The sequence below is a fragment of the Scyliorhinus torazame genome, chromosome 5 (assembly GCF_047496885.1).
Source record: "Scyliorhinus torazame isolate Kashiwa2021f chromosome 5, sScyTor2.1, whole genome shotgun sequence".
Classification (NCBI taxonomy): Eukaryota; Metazoa; Chordata; class Chondrichthyes; order Carcharhiniformes; family Scyliorhinidae; genus Scyliorhinus; species Scyliorhinus torazame.
Window position 1 is genome coordinate 263,042,497 of NC_092711.1, and position 27,611 is coordinate 263,070,107.

Below are 27,611 nucleotides of genomic sequence, written 5' to 3' on the forward strand. Positions count from 1 at the left end.
TGCCCCACGTCCAGCAGGGCATCAATGGCACGCATGTAACCCTGCGAGCCCCGGGCATCAGGGAGTGCCCTTTATTAACAGGGAGGGGTTCCACAACCTGAATGTTCTGATTGTGTGCGACCACTGCCTGAGGATCCTGCACATGCACGCTACTCTGCGAGCATGCATGACAGCTACATCTCAGGGCATTAGGCCATCCCCGGTGCCTACGAGGAACACCCCAGGATGTCAGGTTGGCTCATGGGGGCAAGAGATACCCGCTGAGGCCGTGGCTGATGGCGCCGATGCGGAGTCCTGAGACAGGCGGAGACCAGGTATAACGAGGCCCACTCCGCCACCCGTGCTGTCATTGGCCGTGCATTGGGCTTCTAAAAATGCGGATCTGATGTCTGGACCGCTCTACTTGAGCCTTGCAGTACATCCTCCAGAGGGTCTCCAGGTTTGTGGTGGTCCTCAGTGCCTCCACAATCTGTCAGGGCAGCACGGTGGCACAGTGGTTTGCATTGCTGTTGCACAACACCAGGCATCCGGGTTCAATTTGGCTATGGGTGACTGAGTAGATTTTGCACGTTCGTCCCACGTCTGCGTGGGTTTAGTCCGGGTGCTCGGGTTTCCTCCCACAGTCCAAAGATGTGCAGGGTAGGTGGATTGGACATGCGAAATTGCCCTTAGTGTGCAGGTTATTTTTTTTCTATATATATATATATATTTTTATTTCAAACATGGCGAAACATAACCCCAATTCTACTTGTAAACATCAATAAAATGGATATATGTAGTTTGAACAGTGTGTAGTTTTTGGTTTAGCAGTGTCAATGAAGACAACCCTCCCCCTTCTTCCCCCTTGCGCCCAGTTACTGATCACGAACAGGTCCTTGAAGATGGCAATTAACTGCCTGCACCTGGAGTGGAACCCTTCCTCTGGCCTCCTGACAGCAAATTAAATATTGTTCTAGTTTTGGGAATTCTGCCATGTCCGCCAGTCAGTCTAAGGCCCGAGGTGACGCTGCTGATCTCCACCAAGTAGGTTCCAGGGCTATCATGGAGGCAAAGGCCAAGACATCGGCCCACCTCCATTCAAGAAGCCCTAGTTGGTCTGACACCCTGAAGACCGCCACCAGCAGACATGACTCTATCCTAACCCTCACGACCTCGGACATGGTCTCAAAGAAGGTGGCCCAGAATTTGACCGATCTTGAGTAGGACCAGAACATCTGGGAGTGGTTTACCGGCCCCCTCTGGCATCTCTCACATTTATCCTCCACTCCTGGGAAGAGTCCACTCATGTGCGCTTTGGTTAGGTGTGGTATGTGAACCACCTTCAGTTGTATTAGCACAGTCTGGCGCACGAGGAGTTCACTCTGTCCAGAATCCCGCTCCAGAGTCCTCCCTCAAGCTCGAGGCCCAATTCTTCCTCCCAGCTTTCCCTTGTTTCGTCCAGTGGGGCCCTTATTTCCTCCAGTCACCCATATATGTCTTTGAGATTTTCCCTTTCCCAACTCATGCAATATCAATCTGTCTGGCAAGGTGTGCTTAGACAGCTGAATGCCTCTCTGTAGAGAAAGTCCCGGATCTAGAGAGATCTGAACTCGCTCCCTTCCTGGAGTTAGAACTTTTCAGTTAGTGTCTCCAGGTTTGCCAATCTGCCATCCCATGTCCATGTCCTTAAAACCTCATTTCGCCTTCACTTCCTCTTCCAGGTTTTGTAGGTTGCGTCCATTCCAGCTGGTATGAAACTATGGTTGTTTCAGATTGGTGCCAAGACGGACATGTCCCTCAGCTTAATGTGGTGCCTGAGTTGGTTCCAGGCCTTTAATGATGCAACCACCACCAGGCTCGCCGAGAACCTGGCCGGGGTGAAAGGAAGTGAGGCAGTAACCAGTGCCTGCAGGGAAGTCCCTACACATCTGCATCTGCACCCACACCGCCCCTGGCTCCCCAAGCAAACCCCACAACCTTTCATTGTTTGCTGCCTACAAGTTGAACAGAAGAATTAGTAGTGCCAGTTCTCCTGAGCGTTGTCCCCTTTGCAAGATGGTTCTACGTATCCTGGGATTCGTCCTCACCCATACGAACGCCGAGATCAACTTGCCTACCTTGGCGAAGAATGATTTGGGAAGGAAGATATGAGCGACCGAAATCCGAATAGGAACCTCGACAGGACATTCATTTTTCGCTTGCATTCTCCCCACTAGGGAGACAAAAGTGAGTTCCACCTTCGCAGGTCTGCCTTCAACACTTCCACCCAACTGGTTAGGTTCGATTTGTTGAGTCAGGCCCAGTTGTGGGCTATATGGATCCCCACATACCCAAACTTAGTTTAGGCCAACATGAATGGCAGCGCTCCCTGCTCCACCTCTTCTCCCAGGGGGTTGACTGGGAAGATATTGCTCTTACTCCGGTTTAGTTGTATCCTGAGAAGGCTCCAGACTCCCTCAGGAGCTCCATTATCTTTTCTGTGCTGGCTCGGGGGACTGAGACATAGAGCAGCAGGTCGTCTGCATATAGAAGACTCTATGCTCCCTGCCTCCTCTCTCAATGCAGATCCACCAGTCCGATGATCTGAGTGTGCTAATCAGTGGTTCAATTACCAGAGAGAACAGCAGCGGGGACACCAGACATCCCTGTCTTGAGCCTCTGTGCAGCCGGAAGCATTATGAGCTGGTGACGTTCGTCCAGACACTCACGTTAGAGTGCTGTACAGCTGTTTCACCCGCTAAGTCTAAACCATTCCAGTATCTCAAAGAGATATTTTCACGCCACTCCATCAAAGGCCTTTTCTGCATCCAAGGAGATGATCACCTCTGGTGTCCCCTTCCTGGGTGGTAACATGACCACGTTCAAAAGTCGTCTGATATTAGCCGACAGCTGTCGGCCTTTGATAAACCTGGTTTGATCCTTCGTAATCACTTCTGGCAAGCAATTCACCTGTCGTTTTGCCTGAACCTTCGCTAGAAACTTTGCGCGGTGTTTAGGAGTGAGAACGGTGACTTCCGGTTGCGGCTTTGCGGAGCTAAGTCGCACATTCGGCGGCTCCCGCAAAAATTGACTAGGGCTCTTTTCAGGGCCCCCAACGGCACTTTTCCGACGTTTCCCGGTGTGGGAAGGAGATTACAACAATTCCCCGATAGTATATGGCTTTTACCAGGAGCTGGGCGACTAAAAAGGTGGTGGTGGACCCGAAGAAGATGCGAGAGGGAAGAAGAACAAAATGGCGGCGGGCGGAGACCAGGCAGCGTGGATGCAGTGGGCGCAGGAGCAACAGGAGGGTATCCAGCGCTGCCTCAGAGAGATTAAAGCGGACCTGCTTGAGCCGATGAAGGCTTCTATTGATAAGCTGCTGGAGACACAGACGGCCCAGGGGGTGGCGATCTGCGAGGCCGACAAAAGATCTCCGACAACGAAGACGAGATCTTAGGCCTGGCGGTAAAGGTGGAGGCGCACGAGGCAGGAGCGGTTCGAGGAGATGGAGAATCGGTCGAGGCGGAAGAATCTGCGGATTCTGGGCCTCCTGGAGGGGCCGGACGTGGGGGCCTATGTGGTCACCACGTTGAACTTGCTGATGGGAGCGGGGTCCTTCCAGGGGGCCCTGGAGCTGGAAGGGGCCCATAGAGTGCTGGCGAGGAGGCCCAAGGCTAACGAGCCTCCGCGGGCGGTGCTGGTGAGGTTCCATCGGTTCGTCGATCGGGAGTGTGTGCTCAGGTGGGCCAAGAAGGAGAGGAGCGGCAGGTGGGAGAACGCGGAGGTTCGAATATACCAGGACTGGAGTGCGGAGGTGGCGAAGAGGAGGGCCGGGTACAATCGAGCGAAGGCAGTGCTGCACCGGAAGGGGGTGAAGTTTGGCATGTTGCAGCCGGCGCGACTGTGGGTCACATACAAGCACCGGCACCATTATTTTGAGTCTCCAGAGGAGGCGTGGGCCTTTGTTCAGGCCGAGAAGTTGGACACAGATTGAGGGTCGGGATGGGCGTTTGGGGATTGCGCTTGATATGTTACTTTTGGAGGGGAGGTCCTTTGTTCTTGGTTTCTTTTTTTTCTTTTGTGTTTTTCTCTTTCTGGTCGGTGAGGGTCGTTCGGGCGGGCTGGGCACTGTTTTTGTTGGGTTGGTCGGGGGGGCTTTTGGAGGGGGGAAGCAAAGGGAACTGGGGTGGATGGTCGGCGGTGAGATGGGGCCCCGCGGGGGAGGGGGAGGCCCGAATTGGGCTGAGGGGACTGGGCCTGTAAAAGGAGCTGCGGCAGAGGTGGCAGGGCCGGGTATGTGGAAGGCGCGGGCTTTTTCCCGCGTTGAAGGCTGGAGGGGGCGGGGCCGGGACGGGGAATCGAGGGTTGTTTCCCGCGCTTAGGATGGAAGGGGGAGGGGGAGAGCCTGTGGATGGGGAACGGAAGAGCAGGGTGTGTCACACAATGGGAGGAGTCGAAGGAGAGGCGGGAGTGGCCGGGGTCAGCAGGAGTCAGCTGACTTGTGGAAGTGCAATGGGGGGAGTAAAACAGCTAGGATGGGTCCTAGCCGGGGGGGGGGGGAGAGAATCGAGTTGCTGCTGCTATGGTCAAGGGGGAGCTGGAGCGAGTGGGAGGGGGTCGAGATGGGGGTCTGCCGCCGTGGGGAACAGGCCGGGCGTGGTGTGCGGGCGCGTGGCTGGCCGAGGAGGGGTTATGTCTGGGGGGCGGGTGGCCCCCTGATCCGGCTGATAACCTGGAATGTAAGGGGACTGAATGGGCCGGTCAAGCGGACCCGCGTGTTCGCGCACCTGAAGGGGCTGAAGGCGGATGTGGTTATGCTCCAGGAGACACACCTGAAGGTGGCAGACCAGTAAGATTGAGGAAAGGGTCGGTAGGTCAGGTGTTTCATTCGGGGCTGGATGCCAAAAATCGAGGGGTGGCGCTCTTGGTGGGAAAGAAGGTGTCATTCGAGGCGTCGAGCATTGTGGCAGACAATGGCGGTAGGTACGTAATGGTAAGTGGTAAGATGCAGGGAGAGAGGGTGGTACTGGTCAATGTGTACTCGGCGATAGCCATTTCAGACCACGCCCCGCATTGGGTGGACTTAGAGCTGGGAGAGGAGAGGGAACAGCGCCCGTTGTGGCGCTTGGAGGTGGGGCTGTTGGCGGACGAAGAGGTGAGCGAGCGGGTCCGAGGAAGTATAGAGAGGTATCTGGAGGCCAACGATAACTGGGAGGTCCGAGCGGGGATGGTCTGGGAGGCGCTGAAGGCGGTGGTTAGGGGAGAGCTGATCTCCATTAGGGCCCACAAGGAGAGGAGGGAGCGGGGGGAGAGGCTGGTGGGGGAGATGGTGAGGGTAGACAGGAGGTATGCGGAGGTGCCCGCGGAAGGATTGTTGAGGAAGAGGCGCAGCCTCCAGGACGAATTCGACCTGGTGACCACCAGGAAGGAGGAGGTGCAGTGGAGGAAGGCCCAGGGGGCGATTTACGAGTATGGGGAAAGGCAAGCTGGATGCTGGCCCATCAGCTTCGGAAGCGGGACGCAGCTAGGGAGATCGGGGGAGTTAAGGACAGGGGAGGGAGTGTGGTGCGGAGTGGGGTTGGCATCAATGGGGTCTTCAGGGACTTCTTTGAGGAATTGTACCGGTCCGAGCCCCCACTGGAGGAGGGAGGGATGGGCCGCTTCCTGGACCAATTGAGGTTTCCGAAGGTGGAGGAGGGACTGGTGGCGGGATTGGGGGCCCCGATTGGGCTGGAGGAGCCCACCAAAGGGATAGGAAGCATGCAGGCGGGGAGGCACCGGGGTCGGACGGTTTCCCAGTCGAATTCTATAAAAAATATATGGACCTGTTGGGCCCGTTGCTAGTTAGGACCTTCAATGAGGCAACGGAGGGGGGGCCTTACACCCGAAGATGTCCCGGGCACTGATCTCCTTGATCCTGAAGCAGGACAAGGATCCCCTGCAGTGTGGGTCTTACATACCGATTTAGTTGCTAAACGTAGATGCCAAGGTGCTGGTGAAGGTCTTAGCCTTGAGGATTGTGTGCCGCAGATCATCCACGAAGACCAGACAGGGTTCGTGAAGGGCAGGCAGTTGAACGCGAATGTGCGGAGGCTTTTGAACGTTATCATGATGTCGGCGAGGGGGGGGGGAGACGGAGATAGTGGTGGCGATGGACGCTGAGACAGCCTTCGATAGGGTAGAGTGGGGGTACCTGTGGGAGGTGCTGAAGTGGTTTGGTTTGGGGAGGGTTTTGTCAGGTGGGTTAGGCTGTTGTATGAGGTCCCGTTGGCAAGTGTGGCCACAAACAGGAGGAAGTCCGAGTACTTTCGGTTGCACCGAGGGACGAGGCAGGAGTGTCCCCTATCCCCCCTGCTCGTTGCACTGGCGATTGAACCCCTGGCTATGGCACTGAGGGAGTCGAGGAACTGGAGGGGGTTGGTGCGGGGTGTGGAGGAGCATAGGGTGTCGCTCTGTGCAGACGGCTTTGCTGCTATATGTGGTGGACCCGGTGGGGGGAATGCCGGAGCTAATGAGGATCCTTAGGGAATTCGGGGATTTCTCGGGGTACATGCTCAACATGGGGAAGAGTGAGTTGTTCGTGGTTCACCCAGGGGACCAGGAGAGGGGGATTGGTGAGCTCCCATTAAAAAGGGCGGAGAGGACTTCCGGTTGCGGCTATGCGGGAGCTAAGTCGCACATTCGGCGGCTCCCGCAAAAACTGACTTTTGGGCTCTTCAGAGCCCCCAGTGGCACTTTTTGACGTTTCCCGGTGTGGGAAGGAGTCTACAACAGCTCCCCGTCAGTAAATGGCTTCAACTAGGAGCGGGGCGACAAAAAAGGTGGACCCGAAGAAGGTGCGAGGGAAGAAGGACAAAATGGCGGCGGGCGGAGACCAGGCAGCGTGGATGCAGTGGGCGGAGGAGCAGCAGGAGGGTATCCAGCGCTGCTTCAGAGAGATTAAAATGGACTTGTTAGAGCCGATGAAGGCTTCTATTGATAAGCTGCTGGAGACACAGACGGCCCAGGGGGTGGCAATCCGCGAGGCTCGACAAAAGATCTCTGACAATGAGGACGAGATCTTAGGCCTGGCGGTAAAGGTAGAGGTGCACGAGACGCTCTGCAAGAAATGGCAGGAGCGGTTCGAGGAGATGGAGAATCGGTCGAGGCGGAAGAATCTGCGGATTCTGGGCCTCCCGGAGGGGCTGGAGAGGCCAGACGTGGGGGCCTGTGTGGTCACCATGTTGAACTCGCTGATGGGAGCGGGGTCCTTCCAGGGGCCCCTGGAGCTGGAAGGGGCCCATAGAGTGCTGGCGAGGAGGCCCAAGGCTATCAAGCCTCCGTGGGCGGTGCTGGTGCGGTTCCATCGGTTCGTCGATCGGGAGTGTGTGCTCAGGTGGGCCAAGAAGGAGAGGAGCAGCAGGTGGGAGAACGCGGAGGTTCGAATATACCAGGACTGAAGTGCGGAGGTGGCGAAGAGCAGAGCCGGGTACAATCGAGCAAAGGCGGCGCTGCACAGGAAAGGGGTGACGTTTGGCATGTTGCAGCCGGCGCGACTGTGGGTTACCTACAAAGACCGGCACCATTATTTTGAGTCTCCGGAGGAGGCGTGGGCCTTTGTTCAGGCCGAGAAGTTGGACACAGATCGAGGGTCGGGATGGGCGATTGGGGACTGCGGTTGATATGTTATGTTTATTTTTTTCTCAAGGCCTTTATTTTCTTTATGCCTTTGTATTTCTCCGGGTTTCGTTTTCTCTGTGTTTTTCTCTTTCGGGTTGGTGAGGGTGGCTGGGGTGGGTTGGGCACTGTTTTGGTTGGGTTGGTCGGGGGGGGGGCTCTTGGAGGGGGTAGGTAAATGGAACAGGGGTGGTGGCCGGCGGTGAGATGGGGCCTCGCGGGGAGGGGGAGGACCGAGTCAGGGGTGAGGGGACTGGGCCTGTAAAAGGAGCTGCGTCAGAGGTGGCAGGGCCGGGTAGGAAGCAAGGGTTGTTTCCCGTGCTTATAACAGAAGGGGCAGGAGGGAAAGCCTATGGACGGGGAACGGGAGAGGAGGGTGTGCCACACAATGGGAGGAGTCGAAGGAGAGGCGGGAGTGGCTGGGGTCAGCAGGAGTCAGCTGACTTGCGGAAGTGCAATGGGGGGAGTAAATCAGCTAGGATGGGTCGTTGCCGGGGGGGGGGGCGGCGGTGGGGTTGGGTGGGGGGAGATCGAGTTGCTGCTGCTATGGTCAAGGAGGAGCTGGAGCGAGTGGGGGGGGGGGGGGGGTCGAGACGGGGATATGCCGTTGTGGGCAACGGGCCGGGTGTGGGGTGCGGGCGCGTGGCTGGCCGAGGAGGGGTAATGGCTAGTCGGCGGGGGAGGGTGTTTTTCAAAACTCACCTCTATTCTTAGATGTCCCCTTATACCAAAAATGGCCGACATTCTAAATGGTGATCAGGGATTCTCACTCCCCGACTCCGATGCAAGCTTCAGTGGGTGCTATTCAGGTCAAACTATGTTTTCAAGTTATCCCCCGGCATAACCCATACCTTCACCGAAGATTTCATCCACTTACCACTTAGTAGCATCGATCCTGGGTCCTGCATTGCTAAGTAAGTAAAGTAGACTTTGGAATAACCACTATTTCAGGTTAAATTAAGTTATTTTATTTATTTATTTTTAAAGCTGCAATTACTGTTTTTACAGAAAGGAAAATATCTTGTTTCTGGATCCTTCTGATTGGTTGAAGGGACCTTCAGGCCCAACTTGACAATCAATCTTCTTTAAAGTCTGGTCTTCTTTAGATGTATTCGCTGGTTAGCTCAGTTGCTATGTCCTATCTTTCCCATGTACCGAGCTGTGAGAGCTAGCTCTGCTGGCTATCTCTGAGCTGACTCTGGCTACTCTTTAAATTCTAGTCTTCCTTAGATGTATTAGCTATTTTAGCTCGGCTGCTTTGCCCTGTCTCTTTCCCATGGCTGAGCTGACTGTTATCTGACTCTAGCTGCTTGTTCCTTCTCTGCTTCTCTTTCTCTCCCTCTGAGTTCTGGTTCTGGTTGCCTTGGTCTCTAGGTTTATATTCTCTTTCTTAACAGTTATTATGTTTTTATGACGTCATTGTAAAGTAACATTTTTCACTTTGATTGTAAAAAGTATCTTTGATCTAAACTTTCTAATCCAACTAAGTATTCATTTTGACATGACTTCATCTCATTGATCTGAGTACATTATTTCCTTTGTGATGTTCAAAATGCTTTGACTTCAAGAGGTGTTACTTTTAATTCCTGTCATTTCTATAGTTTTATTTTCCAATTGTGTCCTCAGCTCAATTTTGACTTTGATTTTGCCTTTCAATTATGTTTCTTGTAGACTGATAGTCTCCAGTTTTCTTTAATTTACCTGGTTTAAGCAAATTTTCACACCTAGAATTCTCACCAAATTCAACTGAACCTCATCCATTCTTTTCCAGATGCTTACTAAGATAGTTACTTTCAATGAAGGTGTGAGCCATTGTTTTTGGCTTCATTCAAAATCCTGTTTGTCTTGTTTGCTAAGCCTGCTTGACCAAGGCTATCTGCATTTTCCAATCCTCTCCTTGCAGCTGCTGTTAACCCTTTGTGGGATCTTGCCCTGTATTCTCTCATGTTTCTCTCAGACCAGACATTGCCAGACTTCCATGATTCAAATGACACATCTTTCCATATTTTCAATAACACCCCGTCTTGACATTTGAAACATAACTATATCATTTCGTCAATTATCCCCCCCATCTAATTGTACTGACTAACATTTATCCCCAATTTTTCTCATTTGTATGTACATGTTTTGTGATTTTAAATTGTGCACTGAAATCAATTTGTAAATGTTTCCATATCACAGACCAGTGTCTTTTTCCGTTCTTTCCTCAAGTCCAATTACCGTGAACTATAGCCGCAGCCGCTCAGGAAGGTAACACAATAGCTATATCCGTGTGTTCCACTACCTCCAAAGCATTTTACTTCCTTGGGGTAGCAGCACCGTAGAAGCTTCCTCATGTCCCTTAGAAACAGCACACAACTCAGTCCATCAGTAACCAAAAAGGTCTTTTGTTCATCACTGGCTGTTTCCTGTCCCATTTTTCTGACATCAAAACTGCTTACCGTTTCTCATCGGAATGGTAAATTATGATATCATGTACTACCCCTTGCTTCATTAATTTAAAAGGTGCAATCAATCCTGCTTCTATCCCTGACTTCCCCACATTAATGTCTAACATTGTCCTGAACCATGTAGGGTGCTATGTCCAAGAGCCGGCGCAGACTCGATGGGCCGAATGGTCTCCTTCTGCACTGTAAATTCTATGATAATCTAGATAATGTCTGCCAACCCCTGGTGTACATGAGAGAATATCTTTCTGACAAATTTCCTTCAAATCCCTTTCGTCTGTTATCATTTCCCTTACAACATGAAAGTGTATATTTTCCATTACAAATTTGCAATATAATATGCCCACAGTATTCGCAAAACCACATTGAACTGTCATTTTTTCCAAATAAATTCTCCTTATTGTTAAATACACAGTAAAAAAAAATTAAGTCTTATCTTAACACATTACTCATTACCTAACCACACAAAAAGACCGTGTATTACAACTTTACATATTTGCAACTGTTATCACAATTTCAATACTAAAATTAAAGTACAATAGCAGCACATCCCTTTGTGGTTTTGGGACCAATAGTCATTACATACTAAATATGGCATGTGAACAACATCAATATTATTTGTGAAGTTCTATTTAGTTAAATCAATAAAACACACTAAACTACCAGTATTCCCCCTCTATTTAAACATTCACACAGTTTAGAAATGCTGATCAAGTTCTTGAACGGCACACATACCCCCATTTATCATACATACATAACAGTTCCTACCAATTTATATGACATTTCTTCCTTAATAATGTTTACAGTTCGTCAATGCAATATTGTTTGCTGTATTGGTAATAATTTTCCCGCCGTGGCATTAAGCTACAAAAATTCTTAAACTATGTTATTTTATCATATCGGGGTTCCTCATCAGTCACTGCTGTCTGCCGAGACCCTTAATAACTCCACCACGTAGTACATACCCCGTGGAGACTACAGATCATCCATCAGCTGATGTCCAATTAGAGATGTCTGACCGGAGGTTTCACTGTTATGTAATAATTTGATATTTTGATTTATTTCTAACCCGTAAAGTTTTACTCCGGGCTCTTGTCACTTAATTCCCTCAAATATGTAGCTAATTGTATCATTAGTTTCCCCCCCAATCCTGTCTAAAACATTCTTCTCTGGAGTGCAGTTCTCTTCCTTCTTGTGAACTGGTTTGTCTGTTATTTATTTTTTCCATCTGAAAAATCAAATGAACAGGTCAAGGGTGGAGAGGGCCCTATTCTTTAATTTGTACTTTCTATCTTATTTTGGATTCCAGAAGTGCCCTCTCCAGGACTTCCGGATTTCTTTTGCTACCATTTCTTTCCTTTTTTTTTTGGAACTGGTTTATTTTCCTTATCCTTTATGTCCTTCATACAATTAATGCCTGTTAAGCCTCCTCCTTCTGTCATTGCACCCCTGAGTGAGATTCAAAGAATCTCAAACTCCTCCTCTTTTGCACACTCAGTGATCCAATCATTGAAACCTTACCCTGATACATTCCGGATATTGCTACTGCATTTACTTTAATTACTTTATTTTGAATACGACCGGATTGTTATGAAGGTAAGTTCCAAACATGACATTTTAACTTCATCATCTGTCCTATCAATGCTGCTAACGGGTTTCAGTTCACTGTCTTCCCACCAATTGGGTCATGTGTTTTAATTATGATATAATTTCTTTTGCTCCAGCCACCATGCTTCTCTAGGTCAACTGTATGTTTACCCAAATTCTGAACAACCTTATCTTTACATTTTACAGCTTCACTGATTATTTTTCCTGCAGTTTTAGTTGGTAGCTTCACCCAAATTTCCTCTGCATTAATTTTTTATCAAATCTTTCCCTGCCATCAGATTCTCTTTTCCTTATACTGCAAGTAATTCTCTTATCTAACTTTTGATCCAAAATCTTTATTCTCTAAAGCTCCTTCTTCAATGTATTTAACATTCTAAACATCATTATTTTTGCTGGTGAATCTTGTGATCGTCAGGCACTAGGACCCTGCGGAGCTATGCAGTGTCAGTTTCAACACATCAGCTTCAAAGTGATTTCCAGCACACAGCTCTGACTGCTGCCCAGTAAAAACTTCTTTATCTGTTTATTCTGAGACTAATTTAGTTCTGAACATACTGATTTATCATCTCATAATACTGACCACATTTCTACCTGCCATTTATAACTTCTAATTGATGTGAAACTCTGTTTTGCAAAATACAACATTTAAAAAAAATATAAACACCAAAGGAAATTCACAATTCCTTATTAGAGATACACACACTCATTAATCCACTCAGATCTTGGATCTCTATTTTGTAGGGTTTCACAAACCCTTATTAAACACACACTCACGTTTATCCACTGAGATCTTGGACCTCTGTAGGGTTTTAGTTAGTCTTAACAAAAATTGAGACCCCCTCCATGCTGATAAAGTTTCACTTATGCAGGAGTATGTTTGCCTCTGTTAATTTCTTCCACTCTTGTTTCATTGCTTCAGCTCTCTTGACCGTGTTTCAGAGCAAGAGGATTATTCTAATTGCCATTTTTCGGAATTCTAAGTTCTGTTCCTGGTTGTCCCTTTCAGTTGCAATCTGAAATTAAGGATAAGTACCCTTTCTGGGCCCTATCCAAGGCTGACTAAGGCACTATCTTCCGGTTTTAGTTGAGGGTCGATTGATTATAGGTCTCTAAAGATTCTAGGCGTCCCCATTTCTCTAGGATGTAACCTCACAATCTGCCTTACTCTAAGGATGATTTATTTTTTGGCCTCTTTTTACCAGTAATGGATGCAAGATTTTTAGTGCTGTCACCAAGATGTCTTGCAGACTTTTTCTCAGAGTCAGCATCTTCGAGTCTGCTGATTTTACACACCCAACCTGAGCTTCAGTCCCCTCGATCCACAGAATATCCTTACAAAAGTCAATCACACATGACTTTCCAGACTAAACTTGGCAGGTAAAGCCTGACTCACACATAGACCAGAAACTTCTAATATTCCAACCGTTTCTTGGGAACTAGAGACTTCTAATATTCCAGCCCCCACTCTAGGCCCCATTTTGCTCAACTAGAAACTTCTAATATTCTAGCCTCTCTTTACCTAGAAACTTCTAATATTCTAGGCCTCCACGCTGGATGCCATGGAGAAAGCAAAACAACCGGCTGGGCGTAATTAACACAGTGTTAACACGACGGCTGCAATGTAGAAAATAAAGCAACCTGCTAGGCGTAATTAACAGGGTTTTAATTAAAACGTTGGGCGCCATGTTTTTGAAAACTCACCTCTATTCTTAGAAGTCCCCTTATACCAAAAATGGCCGACCTTCTAAATGGTGATCAGGGATTCTCACTCCCCGACTCCGATGCAAGCTTCAGTGGGTGCTATTCAGGTCAAACTATGTTTTCAAGTTATCCCCCGGTATATCCCATACCTTCACCGCAGATTTCATCTACTTACCACTTAGTAGCATGGTTCCTAGGTCCCGCATTGCTAAGTAAGTAAAGTAGATTTTGGAATAACCACATCTTTCCATATTTTCAATAACCAGGGGGGCGGGTAGCCCCCTGATCCGGCTGATAACCTGTAATGTAAGGGGACTGAATGGGCCGGTTAAGCGGGCCCACGTGTTCGCGCACCTGAAGGGGCTCAAGGCGGATGTGGTTATGCTTCAGGAGACACACCTGAAGGTGGCAAACCAGGTAAGATTGAGGAACGGGTGGGTAGGTCAGGTGTTTCACTCGGGGCTAGGTGCTAAAAATCGAGGGGTGGCGATCTTGGTGGGAAAGAAGGTGTCATTCGAGGTGTCGAGCATTGTGGCAGATAATGGCGGTAGGTACATAATGGTAAGTGGTAAGTTGCAGGCAGAGAGGGTGGTACTAGTCAATGTGTATGCCCCGAACAGGGACGATGCGGGTTTTATGCGGCGTATGTTGGGTCGGATCCCAGACTTGGAAGTGGAGGGCCTGATAATGGGGGGAGACTTTAACACGGTGCTGGATCCGGCATTGGATTGCTCCAGGTCTAGGACGGGTAGGAAGCCGGCGGCAGCTAGAGTGCTGAGGGGTTTATGGATCAGATGGGAGGGCTGGACCCTCAGAGATTTGCAAGGCCGGGGACTAGGGAATTTTCATTCTTCTCACATGTCCATAAGGCTTATCCCGAATCGACTTTTTCGTTTTGAGTAGGGCGCTGGTAGCGAGAGTAGAGGATGCTGAGTATTCGGCAATAGCCAATTCACCAAGCCCCGCATTGGGTGGACTTGGCGATCGGGGAGGAGAGGGACCACACCCGCTGTGGCGCTTGGAGGTGGGGCTGTTGGCGGACAAGGAGGTGAGCGAATGGGTCCGAGGAAGTATAGAGAGGTACTTGGAGTCCAACGACAACGGGGACGTCCGAGTGGGGATGGTATGTGTGGCACTGAAGGCGGTGGTGAGGGGAGAGCTGATCTCCATTAGGGCCCACAAGGAGCGGAGGGAGCGGGAGGAGAGGGAAAGGCTGGTGGGGGAGATGGTGAAGGTAGACAGGAGGTATGCGGAGGAGCCGCGGAGGAAGGATTGTTGAGGAAGAGGCGTAGCCTCCAGGCCGAATTCGATCTGGTGACCACCAGGAAGGCGGAGGTGCAGTGGAGGAAGGCCCAGGGGGCGATTCATGAGTATGGGGAAAAGGCAAGCCGGATGCTGCCGCATCAGCTTCGGAAGCGGGACGCAGCTAGGGAGATCGGGGGAGTTAAGGACAGGGGAGGGAGTGTGGTGCGGAGTGGGGTTGGCATCAATAAGGGTCTTCAGGGACTTTTACGAGGAATTGTACCAATCCGAACCCCCACGGGCGGAGGGAGGGATGGGCCGCTTCCTGGACCAATTGAGGTTTCCAAAGGTGGAAGAGGGGACTGGTGGCGGGATTGGGGCCCCGATTGGGCTGGAGGAGCTGATCAAAGGGATAGGAAGCATGCAGGCAGGGAAGGCACCGGGGCCAGACGGTTTCCCGGTCGAATTCTATAAAAAATACATGGACCTGTTGGGCCCGCTGTTAGTCAGGACCTTTAATGAGGCAAGGGAGGGGGGGCTTTGCCCCCGACAATGTCCTGGGCACTGATCTCCTTGATCCTGATGCGGGACAGGGATCCCCTGCAATGTGGGTCTTACAGACCGATTTCCTTGCTAAATGTAGATGCCAAGGTGCTGGCGAAGGTCTTAGCCACGAGGATTGAGGATTGTGTGCCGCAGATCATCCATGAAGACCAGACGGGGTTTGTGAAGGGGAGACAGTTGAACGCGGAGGCTTTTGAATGTTATCATGATGCCGGAGGGGGAGGTGGAGATAGTGGTGGCGATGGACGCTGAGAAAGCCTTCGATAGGGTAGAGTGGGGGTACCTGTGGGAGGTGCTGAAGAGGTTCGGGTTTTGGGAGGAGGTTTGTCAGGTGGATTAGGCTGTTGTATGAGGTCCCGATGGCGAGTGTGGCCACAGACAGGAGGAGGTCCGAGTACTTTCGGTTGCACCGAGGGATGAGACGGTGCTTGATGGGGAAGAGGTTGGAACTTTTACTAGGAACCGGAGAGTGGAAATGGTAATTAAGACATAGACAAGTAGAGGAAGGTTGGGGAAATGAAGTTGAAATAAAAATAGGGTCAAGATTATTAAATGGTTTTTAAACTTGGACTGGGAGTGAAAGGCAATTACAGGGTTAAAGTTGGATTTGGAATGGAGTACTGGATATGATTAAGGAGGAGGATGCTGCAGGAACTGAGGGAAATAAGCCATGGAGGCTCTGGAGCGGCTGTCACTGGAATCAAGACAAGGACTTGTGAAAAAAACTAGATGCAAGTGGGGGAAAAGTCTGGCTGACGGCACAGTGGTTAGCACTGCTGCCTACGCTGCTGAGGACCCGGGTTCGAATCCCAGCCCAGGATCACTGTCCGTGTGGAGTTTGCACATTCTCCCCTTGTCTGCGTGACTTTCACCCCCACAAACCAAAGATGTTCAGAGTAGGTGGATTGGCCACGCCAAATTCCCCCTTAATGGGGGGGGAAAAAAATTGTGTGTTCTAAATTTTTTAAAAAGTCAGGCTGGGAAGAGCCTAAAGAAAAGAAAATGTCCTGAGAGAGGAGCCAGAATTTTAAAATAAATTTATGGGTGCGGGGCTGGGATGAGGTGGAAGAGCTCAGTCAATGTTTTTTTTTTAAATGCTTTGGAAATGGGAACTGAGGGAAAATGGTATATTGAAAAGCTGTCATCTGTTTGGAAACATTGCCTGGCTAGTGTGTTCTGAATGTAAGAATGAAAACTGGGAACAGGCTGAGAAAAGCATTCTTGTGCTGATGAACAGGACTTTGAACGGGACTAAGATTGGTGCCTTAATTTTAAAAAATGTCCCCCAATTTCTGGGGCCAAAGCACAGCCAATTTAAAAGAAGAGTGGGACGTTAGGCTAAAAAAAGACAAGTGCCAGAGGTTTTGTGCAAGACATATCACAAGAGGAGGGGGAACAAAAGAGTGCAAGATATGTCTGTTCTCCTCCTCCACGATAGTGACACGTAAATTAGCAAAATGGATACCTACTCATGCCTTATGTGGCCATAGACTTTGTATCCAAAGACACAATGTATTAACTTAGTAATTCTGTAAATCTGCTTACAAACAAGAGCTTCTTAACCAACCAGTAGGTAGTTCAGTGACTAGCGATCAAGGTAAATATGGACAAATATTATATAAATGCCTTTGATCCAGGGTCTAGAGTTAGGTTAGAAACACTTAAGCACTTATTTTTTATATGAGGAGGACAGCTGAGAGAGTATGAAGAAGTTTTTATTTTGTCCAATCAAGTGAAGAGGTTCACTGACCTTTCAGTTTTCAGAGTCTCTGGAAAGTTGCCTTAACCTTTCTGCTTTCTGAAGCAGGTGGATCTGCCCTGAACTTTCAATATTGGAACACAGTTTTCTATTACAACAATTCTTTAAGGAAGAGGATCTGAGCAACAGATAAGCTGAGTGTAAATCAGAAAGAAGGAAAATATTTACACTCTCCAGTTAATTATTTTGGAGTACAATTGCTATTGAAAACTGTCATGTTATAATTGCTTATTTAAATATATAGGGGTGAAACTCAATTTTGAAGTCATTGGAAAGGAAAATTAGGCGGATTGTATAATGGGCAGGTGATTCTGCCTTGTATTTTGCACCACCGGCCTTTCCCCACCACCAAAATTGCATTTTACCAACATGTTTGTTTTTCTTGATCTTTGCAAAGGGTCTATCTGTGTATCATATTTCTCTTTAGCTTTCACAGATGGTCTCAACTGATAAAGCCATTCTGATTGGTCAAAAGACTTGCTTATTAATGGCCGCAGCAGCTAGTCTGGAAATTGGTCGGAAAGCAACAAATACTTCAGAGCAGGTGTCGTGACAGGCTTATATTTGGGAGTGTTATTGTATTGACACAGAACAAATTGTAAACTATACGCAAAAATTCTCTCTAGCAGACTGATCAGTTATATCAATTCATGTCAGAAAAAATGATGCTTACTTTTCTGAGACATAGGATGGGATTTTCCAATCTCCCAGTCACGTGTTTCTTGGTAGTGGAAATGGGTGCACCATTTGTTCTGTTCCCACCAGTGTGAATGGGAATTCCCATCAAAGCCACTCCATGCCGGCAGGAAACCTGCGGGCGGGGGTGCACTGCCATAGGGACCAGAGAATTCCGCCATTAGCGAACGGCTGGAATTTTCTGAACACATTAACCAACCACACCATACCCTAATCAATGAAATATAATGTGGCGATGCTGCCGTTGGACTGGGGTGAGTACAGTAAGAAGTCTTACAACACCAGGTTAAAGTCCAACAGGTTTGTTTCGAATCACTAGCTTTCTGAGCACTGCTCCGTCCTCAAGTGAATGAAGAGGTGGGCTCCAGAAACATATGTAGAGACAAAGTCAAAGATGCAATACGACACTTTGCAGGTAATTAAGTCTACAGGTTCAGATGGAGCAACTGGAGAGAGGGATAATCACAGGTTTGCAGCCATCTGGGATGGCCACTTCCCGATTACAAAATGGAGACTTTGCAAAGATTGCAGGGAAAATGGACAATACTGAGAAAACCAGCAGGTTCAGGGTTTGTCTGTATATTGGCGCCGCAGCTCCCAGACAAGACCAAAACTGTAGGCCCATTAGCATACTAATGGCCCATCTCCGGGAACAAAAGAGTAACATTTGAGTAACCGATACTAAGGCAGACACCAGGGCACCAGAGGAGACCGAAACAAAGCACCTAGGACACGCCCAGCCATCAGGGCACCCACCCCTTTATTGGATGAGATCAATATGAATGATCAAGAAATGGCCCAAATGATTGGGGCCCGCCCAAAAGTGCGCAAAGCCCCTTTAGGTATAAGAAGGAGCCCCCAAGAGAGAATTGTTCTCACCGAGGAGAGACCTGTCCACCAGCTGCATCAGAAGCAAGTAAGTCCAAGGTCAACGCACGCTACCAAACAGACGACCTTAGCTGTTCCCCTGTACCAGTTCGACCCCAGCAGCCTCAGAACCGAACAACGGCTATTGTTCCTCTGACTGAGTGGGCGCCCGAAGCTAAGTATAGGCTTTAGCAGTAGTGATAGTTTAGTCTGTAGAGTTTCGTGCATGAGTATATTTAACTGTGTGTAAATAAATAAGCATTGACTTTGAACTTAAATAACTGGTGTATCGAGTCTTTGATCAGTATTCGGTTTTGAACCTTGTATCGAAAGATACCTGGCGACTCTAGAGCAAACGTAATTAGAATTAAGGAAGGCGACCATATTGACCGCCATATTCAGAGCCAACCAAATAGAGCAACATTTACTGGCGACCTCCTACGGGACCCGACCTAGAAGTGGCCTAGTCACTCTGAGAGAACACATTTGAATTGGAATCCAATTGGAAACAGAAAAACCACAAGTGTGAGAACGATACTGATCAAACCTCCAAGATTCGGAAGTGTGTTAATGCATGCGTACTAACAGGGATATAATGTAAACCTGAGAGATTTTGTTGCGTAAAACTGTCGGGAGTTTTGTAGGCCGGAAAGTAGCGTAAGCCATACCCGTGTTTACATCACCACTTTATTAACCCCTGTTCCAAATTCAGTAGAGAACCCAGAGATAGAGAGAAAATGGCAATGAAGGCAATGGAACGCCTTATGAACCCCCAAGAATTCGAGGTCGCAGCAACCGGTACAGTAGGACAGTGTCCCATATGGGAAGAAGAGATCAGGAAATATCTCAAAGGGAAAGGATGGCCCCTTCGGAGTGAATTCTGCGCCAATGCAGAAACAGGTCCCGAGAGTATAAGACATACTTGGTGGGAGAACCTGTCAGAGATTCATAAGAAGAGCTTAGGGAAAGCTCGCAAGCCGATGGGAATCATGTCCTGCTTGGCACAATTGCGAGGCACAGAGGAGGTCGTTAGGATGCTCCGTAGAGGGATTGAGGCGAGAGACAGAAATAGTGAGGGAGATATGAGCGAATTTGAGAAGGAGAATAAGGAGTTAAGAGAACAGTTAGCATCGAGGGGCAGAGATGTGGATGATGCCAAGAGGGCATACCAGTCTTGTTTCGCCCATTTGAGTAGTTTTCAGACCCAGTACGATTATGCCCTGCGTGTCCTGGGTAAGACAAGAAACCGATTGCAGAAACAGTGCAATGATTTAAAAGCAGCCCTACGAGCGCTCCACACTTCTATGACAGAACAAAGGCAGAGCTTCGTAGATCATGCAAAGTGCCGAAAGCAAATTGCAGAATTGCAATCTCTGCTTTCTGTCCAAAATGGGTTTGAAAGTACGTTTGGACCCCAGTTAGACCAGGAAAATGGCCCCGATCGGCAGGAGTTAAATGAAACTGCCAACAGATACGTACATGGGACATGTACGCAAGAAAAACCCCAGAAAAGAAAAGCACCCCAACCCCTGACTGAACAGGCAGAACACACACCCATGAACCCTGTAACCACACATCGCAGGGCCGCAGCAGAAGGAAACGCATATTTCCTATATACAACCCTGTTAACCGTGACCCAATTACAGGACGCGTGTGGAAAAATTACACCGTTCCTTCCCACATCAGACCCCCACCAGTTTTTCGCTAGAGTTAAACAGCAGGCTACCATGTATGGCCTGGACGAAAAGGAGCAAGTGAAGCTCACAGTTTTAAGCCTCAACCCTTCAGTCGTGGCAGCCCTTCCCGACCCACAGAATGTAGGAGGAGGCACACTCCAAGAAATGCACACAGCGATCCTGGATGCGATCAGCTATAACAGAGGAGACCCCGTAAAGGCCTAAACAAGTGTAGGCAAAAGAAAATAGAGCAGCCCACAGTGTTTGCTGGACGCTTGTGGATACATTTCACAGCAGTATTTGGAGAGTTAGCCCGCGCCCATTTGTCCGCGGATAATATGGCCAAATGGACTCGAATCCTAGTCTCTCAGAGGCAGGGCAGAGAGCTTGCGCAAATTACAACCCCTCAGACGAGGCCCACAACGAGAAATGGGTTTTGAAAAGATTGTCCCGCACTTGGGAACAATCCGTCCAAAGCAAAACCGCATTTGCAAAACCATGGGAAGAGCAGGCAGACATGCATCCAGTTAGGACGCACCACGGCCCCGCATGGGTAAATGAGGGAAGAAGCAGCCCACAGCAAACCAAATCCCAGGAGTGTTACAATTGCGGCCAATTAGGTCATTACGCACAAGAATGTCAAGCCCCCATGAAACCGCAACGGAATCAGCCCACAAATGCCCCCCGAGCCAGTGACGACACCAACAGCCCCAACCCCCCACTCAGGGAACCATACCCCAGAGAGCCTGCTCTACCTTACGTGCATCAGGGGTCATGTTACAACTGTCGGCAGTCAGGACACTTCGCCCGAGATTGCAGGAGACCCACTCCCAGCAGCTAGACAAACCCCCAGATATGAAACAGAACACCATCCACAGCAGCTGCAAGGTCCCAGCTGCCCCATGCAAACTGTGAGCACTTACCCATCACTTCTCATGGCAGCGACACTTCAGCAATGCCACTTCATTTTTGTTTCACTCCTCTTTCCTCTCCTCTTCGGTAACACTACACTGACCCCATATGCTAGTTCCACCCCAAGCCAAATGTGATTTACGGTGTCCATCTTTCTGATGGAACCTGCACCATGTTATGTATGTTTGCTCATTTAATGTACATGTTAAATGTTGTTTGTGAATTTAAAAGTTTTCTTGGCCGCACGCCACCACTCTTTTGACGCCCACTGGCAGTTAATGGAACAAGTTTGTCGACAGACAACTGTTCAGAGGAACTAGTTTGTCGGCAGACACCACTCATAGCTACTCTTCTGATTCGATCATATGAGACAGCCCCCACGACGACCACATTCTTACCCGTTCTTGCCGGTCGCTCAAGAGTGGAGAAACGGCACTGGTCCCCGCCCTGCCTGAGGACCCCCCCCTCTGGTCAGCTACGCTCAGGTAGAGCACAAACAGCACTGGTCACCGTCCTACCCGGGGATTCCACCCAATCTTACCTGCCGCGGCCCACATGCACCCCATTTTGGCACTTTTAGTTCGAAACGTTTTTGTTTGTTTCTGGTTGCTTCTTAGGTTTCTTCCATATGCTATTTACATCCTCAAACACTAGGATGGTAGATCGCGCAGGCTGCGAGAGGACTCGCACTTCGTCAGTATTTTTCTCTGATATTGTCCAAATATTCTTTTTTTTTTAAATGAGGGAGTCACAGATGGTGACCAATTATAATGGGTAATTGGCAACAAAGGACAGACAGACAGACATACGAGATCTTAAGCAAGATAATAACAGATATTATGCTCGTGTCCACAGAACTCCGGAACCCCAGAGGAAGAAAAAGAAGAAGACCGACAAGAGGAAAGATGAAGACAACCTTCATGTTATTCACCTGGATCTTATCGGGATCCCTTCAGTTGCGCACGGACACTACCCCCCTGACCCCTACCACACAGCCCGTGAATGATTCCCACCCCTGCCATACACTGTACCCTGAGATAGTTAACCCCGAGATAGTTAACCCCGAGATAGTTACCCCCGAGACAGTTACCGACACCCTGACCTGGTGTGACAGGTTTATCACCTGGTATTCACTATCCTACATAGTAGAAGTACTCTTAGTACTGGCGATACTCTGCAGTGTCGTACAGACACTTAGACTCAGGAAATGGCGAAGGAAAGCCTCCTGCTCTCGCACCCCGGTATACACGTTTAGGTCCCCTATTTTCGGACTCCAACAAACCCCCCAACCCCTTTAAGTGAATTAAAGTGCATCCGTTTTTCTTTGTGTGTGTTTTGTTCGTTCAATAAAGAAATGTAACCTCTGCTTGACTGCCAAGCCTGTTGCTGCTATTTGTACAGTTTAAAGTGTTGCAGATTATTTTTGATTGTTTGAGTGAGGATACTTTATTGAGGATAGTTAGAGGTTCCAGTTTTTTTATTTTATAATGTATGCCTGAATGTCATGGCGCCCCATAGAGTTTTATAATGATGTATGTATGTAAAATGATTTTAGGTAAAAATTGCGATTCATAGGATAGGGCAGTGTAGAGCCTGTGAAGTGCTTATGGGTGCCCAGCTTGGTCAGAGAACGAAGACGATGCGGTAATGTGATCCTGCATGCTTCGCGTTGAGGATCACAAGGAGGGGTTGTAGCCATCTGGGATGGCCACTTCCCGATTACAAAATGGACACTTTGCAAAGATTGCAGGGAAAATGGACAATGCTGAGAAAATAAGCAGGTTCAGGGTTTGTCTGTATATTGGAGCCGCAGCTCCCAGACAAGACCACAACTGTCGGCCCATTGGCATACTAATGGCCCATCTCCGGGAACAAACGAGTAACATTTGAGTAACCGATACTAAGGCAGACACCAGGGCACCAGAGGAGACCGAAACAAAGCAGGCCAACAGCCACCTAGGACACGCCCAGCCATCAGAGCACCCACCCCTTTATTCGATGAGATCAATATGAATGATCAAGAAACGGCCCAATTGATTGGGGCCAAGTTCAAGGCCCGCCCAAAAGCACGCGAAGCCCCTTTGGGTATAAGAAGGAGCCCCCAATAGAGAATTGTTCTCTTGGACCCGGCTCTCACCGAGGAGAGACCTGTCCACCAGCTGCACCAGAAGCAAGTAAGTCCAAGGCCAACGCACGCTACCAGACAGATGACCTTAGATGTTCCCCTGTACCAGTTCGACCCCAGCAGCCTCAGAACCGAACAACGGCCATTGTTCCTCTGACTGAGTGGGCGCCTGAAGCTAAGTATAGGCTTTAGCAGTAGTGATAATTTAGTCTGTAGAGTTTCGTGCATGGGTATATTTAACTGGGTGTAATTAAATAAGCATTGACTTTGAACTAACTAACTGGTGTATCAAGTCTTTGATCAGTATTCGGTTTCGAACCTTGTGGAGGTATCGAAAGATACCTGGCAACTCTAGAGCAAACATAATTAGAATTAAGGAAGGCGACCATATTGACCGCCATATTCAGAGCCAACCAAAGAGAGCAACAGGTTAAAGAGGTGTGAATTGTCTCAAGCCAGGACAGATGGTAGGATTTTGCAGGCCCAGGCCAGATGGTGTGGGGTGAATGTAATGCGACATGAATCCAAGGTCCCGGTTGAGGCCGTACTCATGTGTGCGGAACTTGGCTATAAGTTTCTGCTTGGTGATTCTGCATTGTCGCATGTCCTGAAGGCCGCCTTGGAGAACGCTTAAGCAGTACACATGAAAGGTGGCTCTCCTCTGAAGACTTCAACTTAGGTCCTTTTAACCTGGAAATCAGCATTGAGCCAACAAAAAAAAAAACCATCCTCACCCTAAAACAAGCAACTACCCAAGGAAATCCCTCAGGTCAACCAAGAAACCGAAAAGATAGTGAGAGCAGCAAGAGTCAGGAGAGGGATACCCAGACTGCAGACACGAGGCGTCAAGCAGAGCAGGACATGGCAGACCAAGCGGGATCGCAAACACAAATGCCGGCCCATCCACTGACAGGACAGTGAATGGAGCTCATAACACAAGAGCTCCTAAAATTAGGGGCTCCATTAGAGAGGACCTCTTGGTGACCGTGAAGGCGGCCTTCGTAATTGCTCTGGTTTCCTTCAAAGGCGCTGGAAAGGGAGGAGCGGCGGTTGGAGCTCCAGGGGCAGGAACTGGAAAAAGCAGTCATTGACCAGCACGATCGGATTGTCTCGCTCCCGAAGTGGCAAGGTTGGTAGCGGCCCAGGGAGCACTCAAGGGGAATGTGGAGCACCAGGAAAATAAGTCCCACCGCCAGAACCTCAGGATTGTCGGGCTGTGGGCAGCACGGTGGCACAGTGGGTTAGCCCTGCTGCCTCACTGCGCGAAGGTCCCAGGTTCGATCCCGGCTAAGGTTTCTGTCCGTGTGGAGTTTGCACATTCTCCCCGTGTTTGCGTGGGTTTCGCTCCACAACCCAAAGATGTGTAGGGTAGGTGGATTGGCCTCAATAAATTGCCCCTTAATTGAAAAAAATTAATTGGGTACTCTAAATTCAAAAAAAAAGGATTGTAAGGCTACCTGAGGGCAATGAGGGCCGAAACCCAACAGAATACGTAGTACAGATGCTAGGGAAGGTGGTCGGTGCGAGGGGAGCTTTCCCAAGCTCCCAGAGATGGACAGGCCCCACAGGTCGCTCCGACAAAGGCCCAAAACAGGAGAACCAGCATGGACGATCATTGCAAAGCTCCACAGATTTCAGGACAAGGAGATGATTGATTACTGCACCTTTAATGTAATCCCTTTAAGAATGGGTTTGGAATCCTAGGGGACTCCACCTCTGGCTCCACCCCCCAGGGACCCATATATAAGGTAATGTCCAGTGTGCAGTGAGCACACTTCTCGGTAGCTGTCTGGCTCACTGCTAATTAAAGCCTTTGTATTATCAATCATCTCTCTCGAGTTGTAATTGAGGGTATCTCACAGGACAAGGAGCGGAGTTTGAACTGGGTAAAGAGAACGTGGTCCTGTAAACGGGAAGGGCATACAATCGGAGTATACCAGGACATTGGGGCCTGCCTGGCCAAGCGCTGGGTCGAGTTCAACAGGGCCAAGTCGGCTCTGTTTAAGAACAAAGTGCGGTTGGGGATGCTGTACCCGGCAAGACTCTGGGTGATATACAGCATCAGGGGGAGTATTATTTCAACACGCCTGGAGAAGTAGACAAACTCATTCAGAAAAACGGGCTGGGAAGATAGCCATAATGGATACACGTGAACCACTGAAAATGCTCTTTTTCTTATTATTATATCTGTCCTTGGCGCACTCGGGAATGAACATCTGCACGTACTACGGGAGGGGGATAAGGCTGAGACATACAGAAGCGAGAAAGATGGGAGGGGGGAGGAAAAAAAGGGCAAAGGAGAGGAGGAAATGCTCTGGGGGGAGGGGGGGGAGGGTGAGTGGTGGAGGGAACTGGCAAACATGCGAGAACATGGAACTAAAAGGGGAGGGGGAACCACAGAGCAGCTCTCGAAAGGGAGGGAGCGCCTGGCAAAAGAGGGGGAACAGAACGAACAGGGTGGGGGAAGGGGCGAGAAGGGCAGGAGGGGGAGAGGTGGGGAGGATAACCCACGGGCACGGGGAGGGGGGGAAAGGGAAGGGTGGTTGACGGGCACATTGGGGCCCCTGACCCTGATGCCCATCCCTGTTGCTAGGGGTACTGTCGGCTGGCGAGGCCCTTGCCAGCAGTACGCTCCGCGGCCCCCTGTTGTGGCTACTGTGGGCGTTAGCCTTGGGTGGACCACATGATGCCCTGCTGGGGGCCGGTTGGGGGGAGGGGGCGTGGTATGGCGGTGGGTGGATGTGGCGCTGGGGGGTGTGATGGGTTGGTGCAACCATATGGCCGGTAGCACTCTGCAGAACCAGGGGCCAAGATGGGTGGTCAGTGGGGTGCGTAGCCAGATGGCTGCCTTGCAGGCCACGGTCGCAGGACGGGCAGCCCACGGTCGTGCCTCTGCGTGTTTTACTTCCTCTCCCTCATCAGCCACGGCATATGTTTCACGATTTTTAAAAGCAGAAGTGAACCTCGCCTCCGGAAATCCCCCCCCGCCCCAGTGGAGGCGGAGAATCGCGGAAGCCCTGGAGAATACAGGTCAGGCCTGCTAATGATATGCAAATGCCATTTACTGTACTTGTGAAAGGGAACGTATTGACAACGCTGTCGAGGCACCGGAGATTTGCGATTTGGCGTGAACCCAACACCCACCACGATCTTGGTGTCAAAACCAATTCTCCGCCCAACCGCCTTTCACGATTTCAGCTTAGGCCGACAGAGAATCCCGTCCAAATCTCCCAAATGGAGAATTTTGCCCTAGACCTCATCAACTTAAAACCCCATCCATTCTCTAGTTAGAAAATTTGCCAGGACAGTTGCCTGAGCACATTTTAAGTGGAAAAAAATCCCAATGGAACAACTTATTTTTCTTCCCAAACTGATGCCAATGTCCCATGGCTCGAAACCCTTGCCTCCCACACCACTCTTTCAGCTATGCATTTAACCTTTTAATCTATTTATCCATGTGCCATTTTGCACATAGCTCAGGGAACAGCCCAGGGATTATGACCTGTGAGGATCTGTGCTGACTATACTGCCCCTTATCACGACTATATTCACATGCATTCACCTGATTTGATTGGCTTCCTGTGGAATGGCGCCATGTAGATTCCACCTTGCAGGCTTTTCTCTCAGCAACTATGACAGCAAGAAACCTTACCTATTGGGTAAGGACAAGGAGAGAGGCTCCTCCACCATCGGACCTCGGCTCCTTTTACTTATCTGACACCCAGTTACACCTTTTTGCCCATAACCAACTTGTGCCACTTCCTAACCCAAATGGTGTGACTGGCTCCTGGATCAAAGTGTCAAGCTAACTTACTGATGCTGCACAATATCTGCATCTCAGACTTCAGCGACAGTTATGGCACTTCACCTATCCTACAATACATGCAAACATTGACCTACATGAACTTGTATAGATTGGTATGGTAAGGTGATTGACTGGGAATCCTTTTGGTCATGATGAAGATTTCACTTTTGTGAACAGAAGCAAACAAATTAATGTATGAGTGAAGTTTGCAAAATGAAACCATGTTTGCTAAAAAGATTTTGAAATACAGAGTTTTAAAATATTAGGAATCTCTACACGTGCATTCCATCGTAATTATTTTGTCCTTGTAGATTGCAAGCCTGACTCAAGCACGGGAACATATTCACGTTTGTTGGGAGATTTGGGCGACGCTCAAATCCACAGCAGCAGGTCAGTGATCAAGAGCACCTTGAAACTCTCAAACAGAACAAATCTTAGAGCACATGCAGATGTTACAGGCCTGGGCTCATAGAGCTAAAGAACCTTAATGTTTCTAGGTGCAATAATCAATTCCTTTTCTGAGTTGGACATTAGCAATGCAGTCTTGAATATGGCCATTTTATTGTGCTACCAACATCGTTGTTTCTCTTCC

At 49.2% G+C, this 27,611-nt stretch overlaps 1 protein-coding gene across 1 annotated transcript in view; it reads left to right on the forward strand.

The window, feature by feature from the left end:
• tex11 (testis expressed 11) overlaps positions 1-27,611 on the forward strand; it is a 447,334-nt gene that overhangs the window by 384,184 nt on the left and 35,539 nt on the right. Inside the window, exons 26-27 of the mRNA XM_072501531.1 lie at positions 17,366-17,482; positions 27,331-27,409. Coding sequence (XP_072357632.1) covers positions 17,366-17,482; positions 27,331-27,409 — 196 coding nt within the window. The remainder of the gene's footprint in view (positions 1-17,365; positions 17,483-27,330; positions 27,410-27,611) is intronic.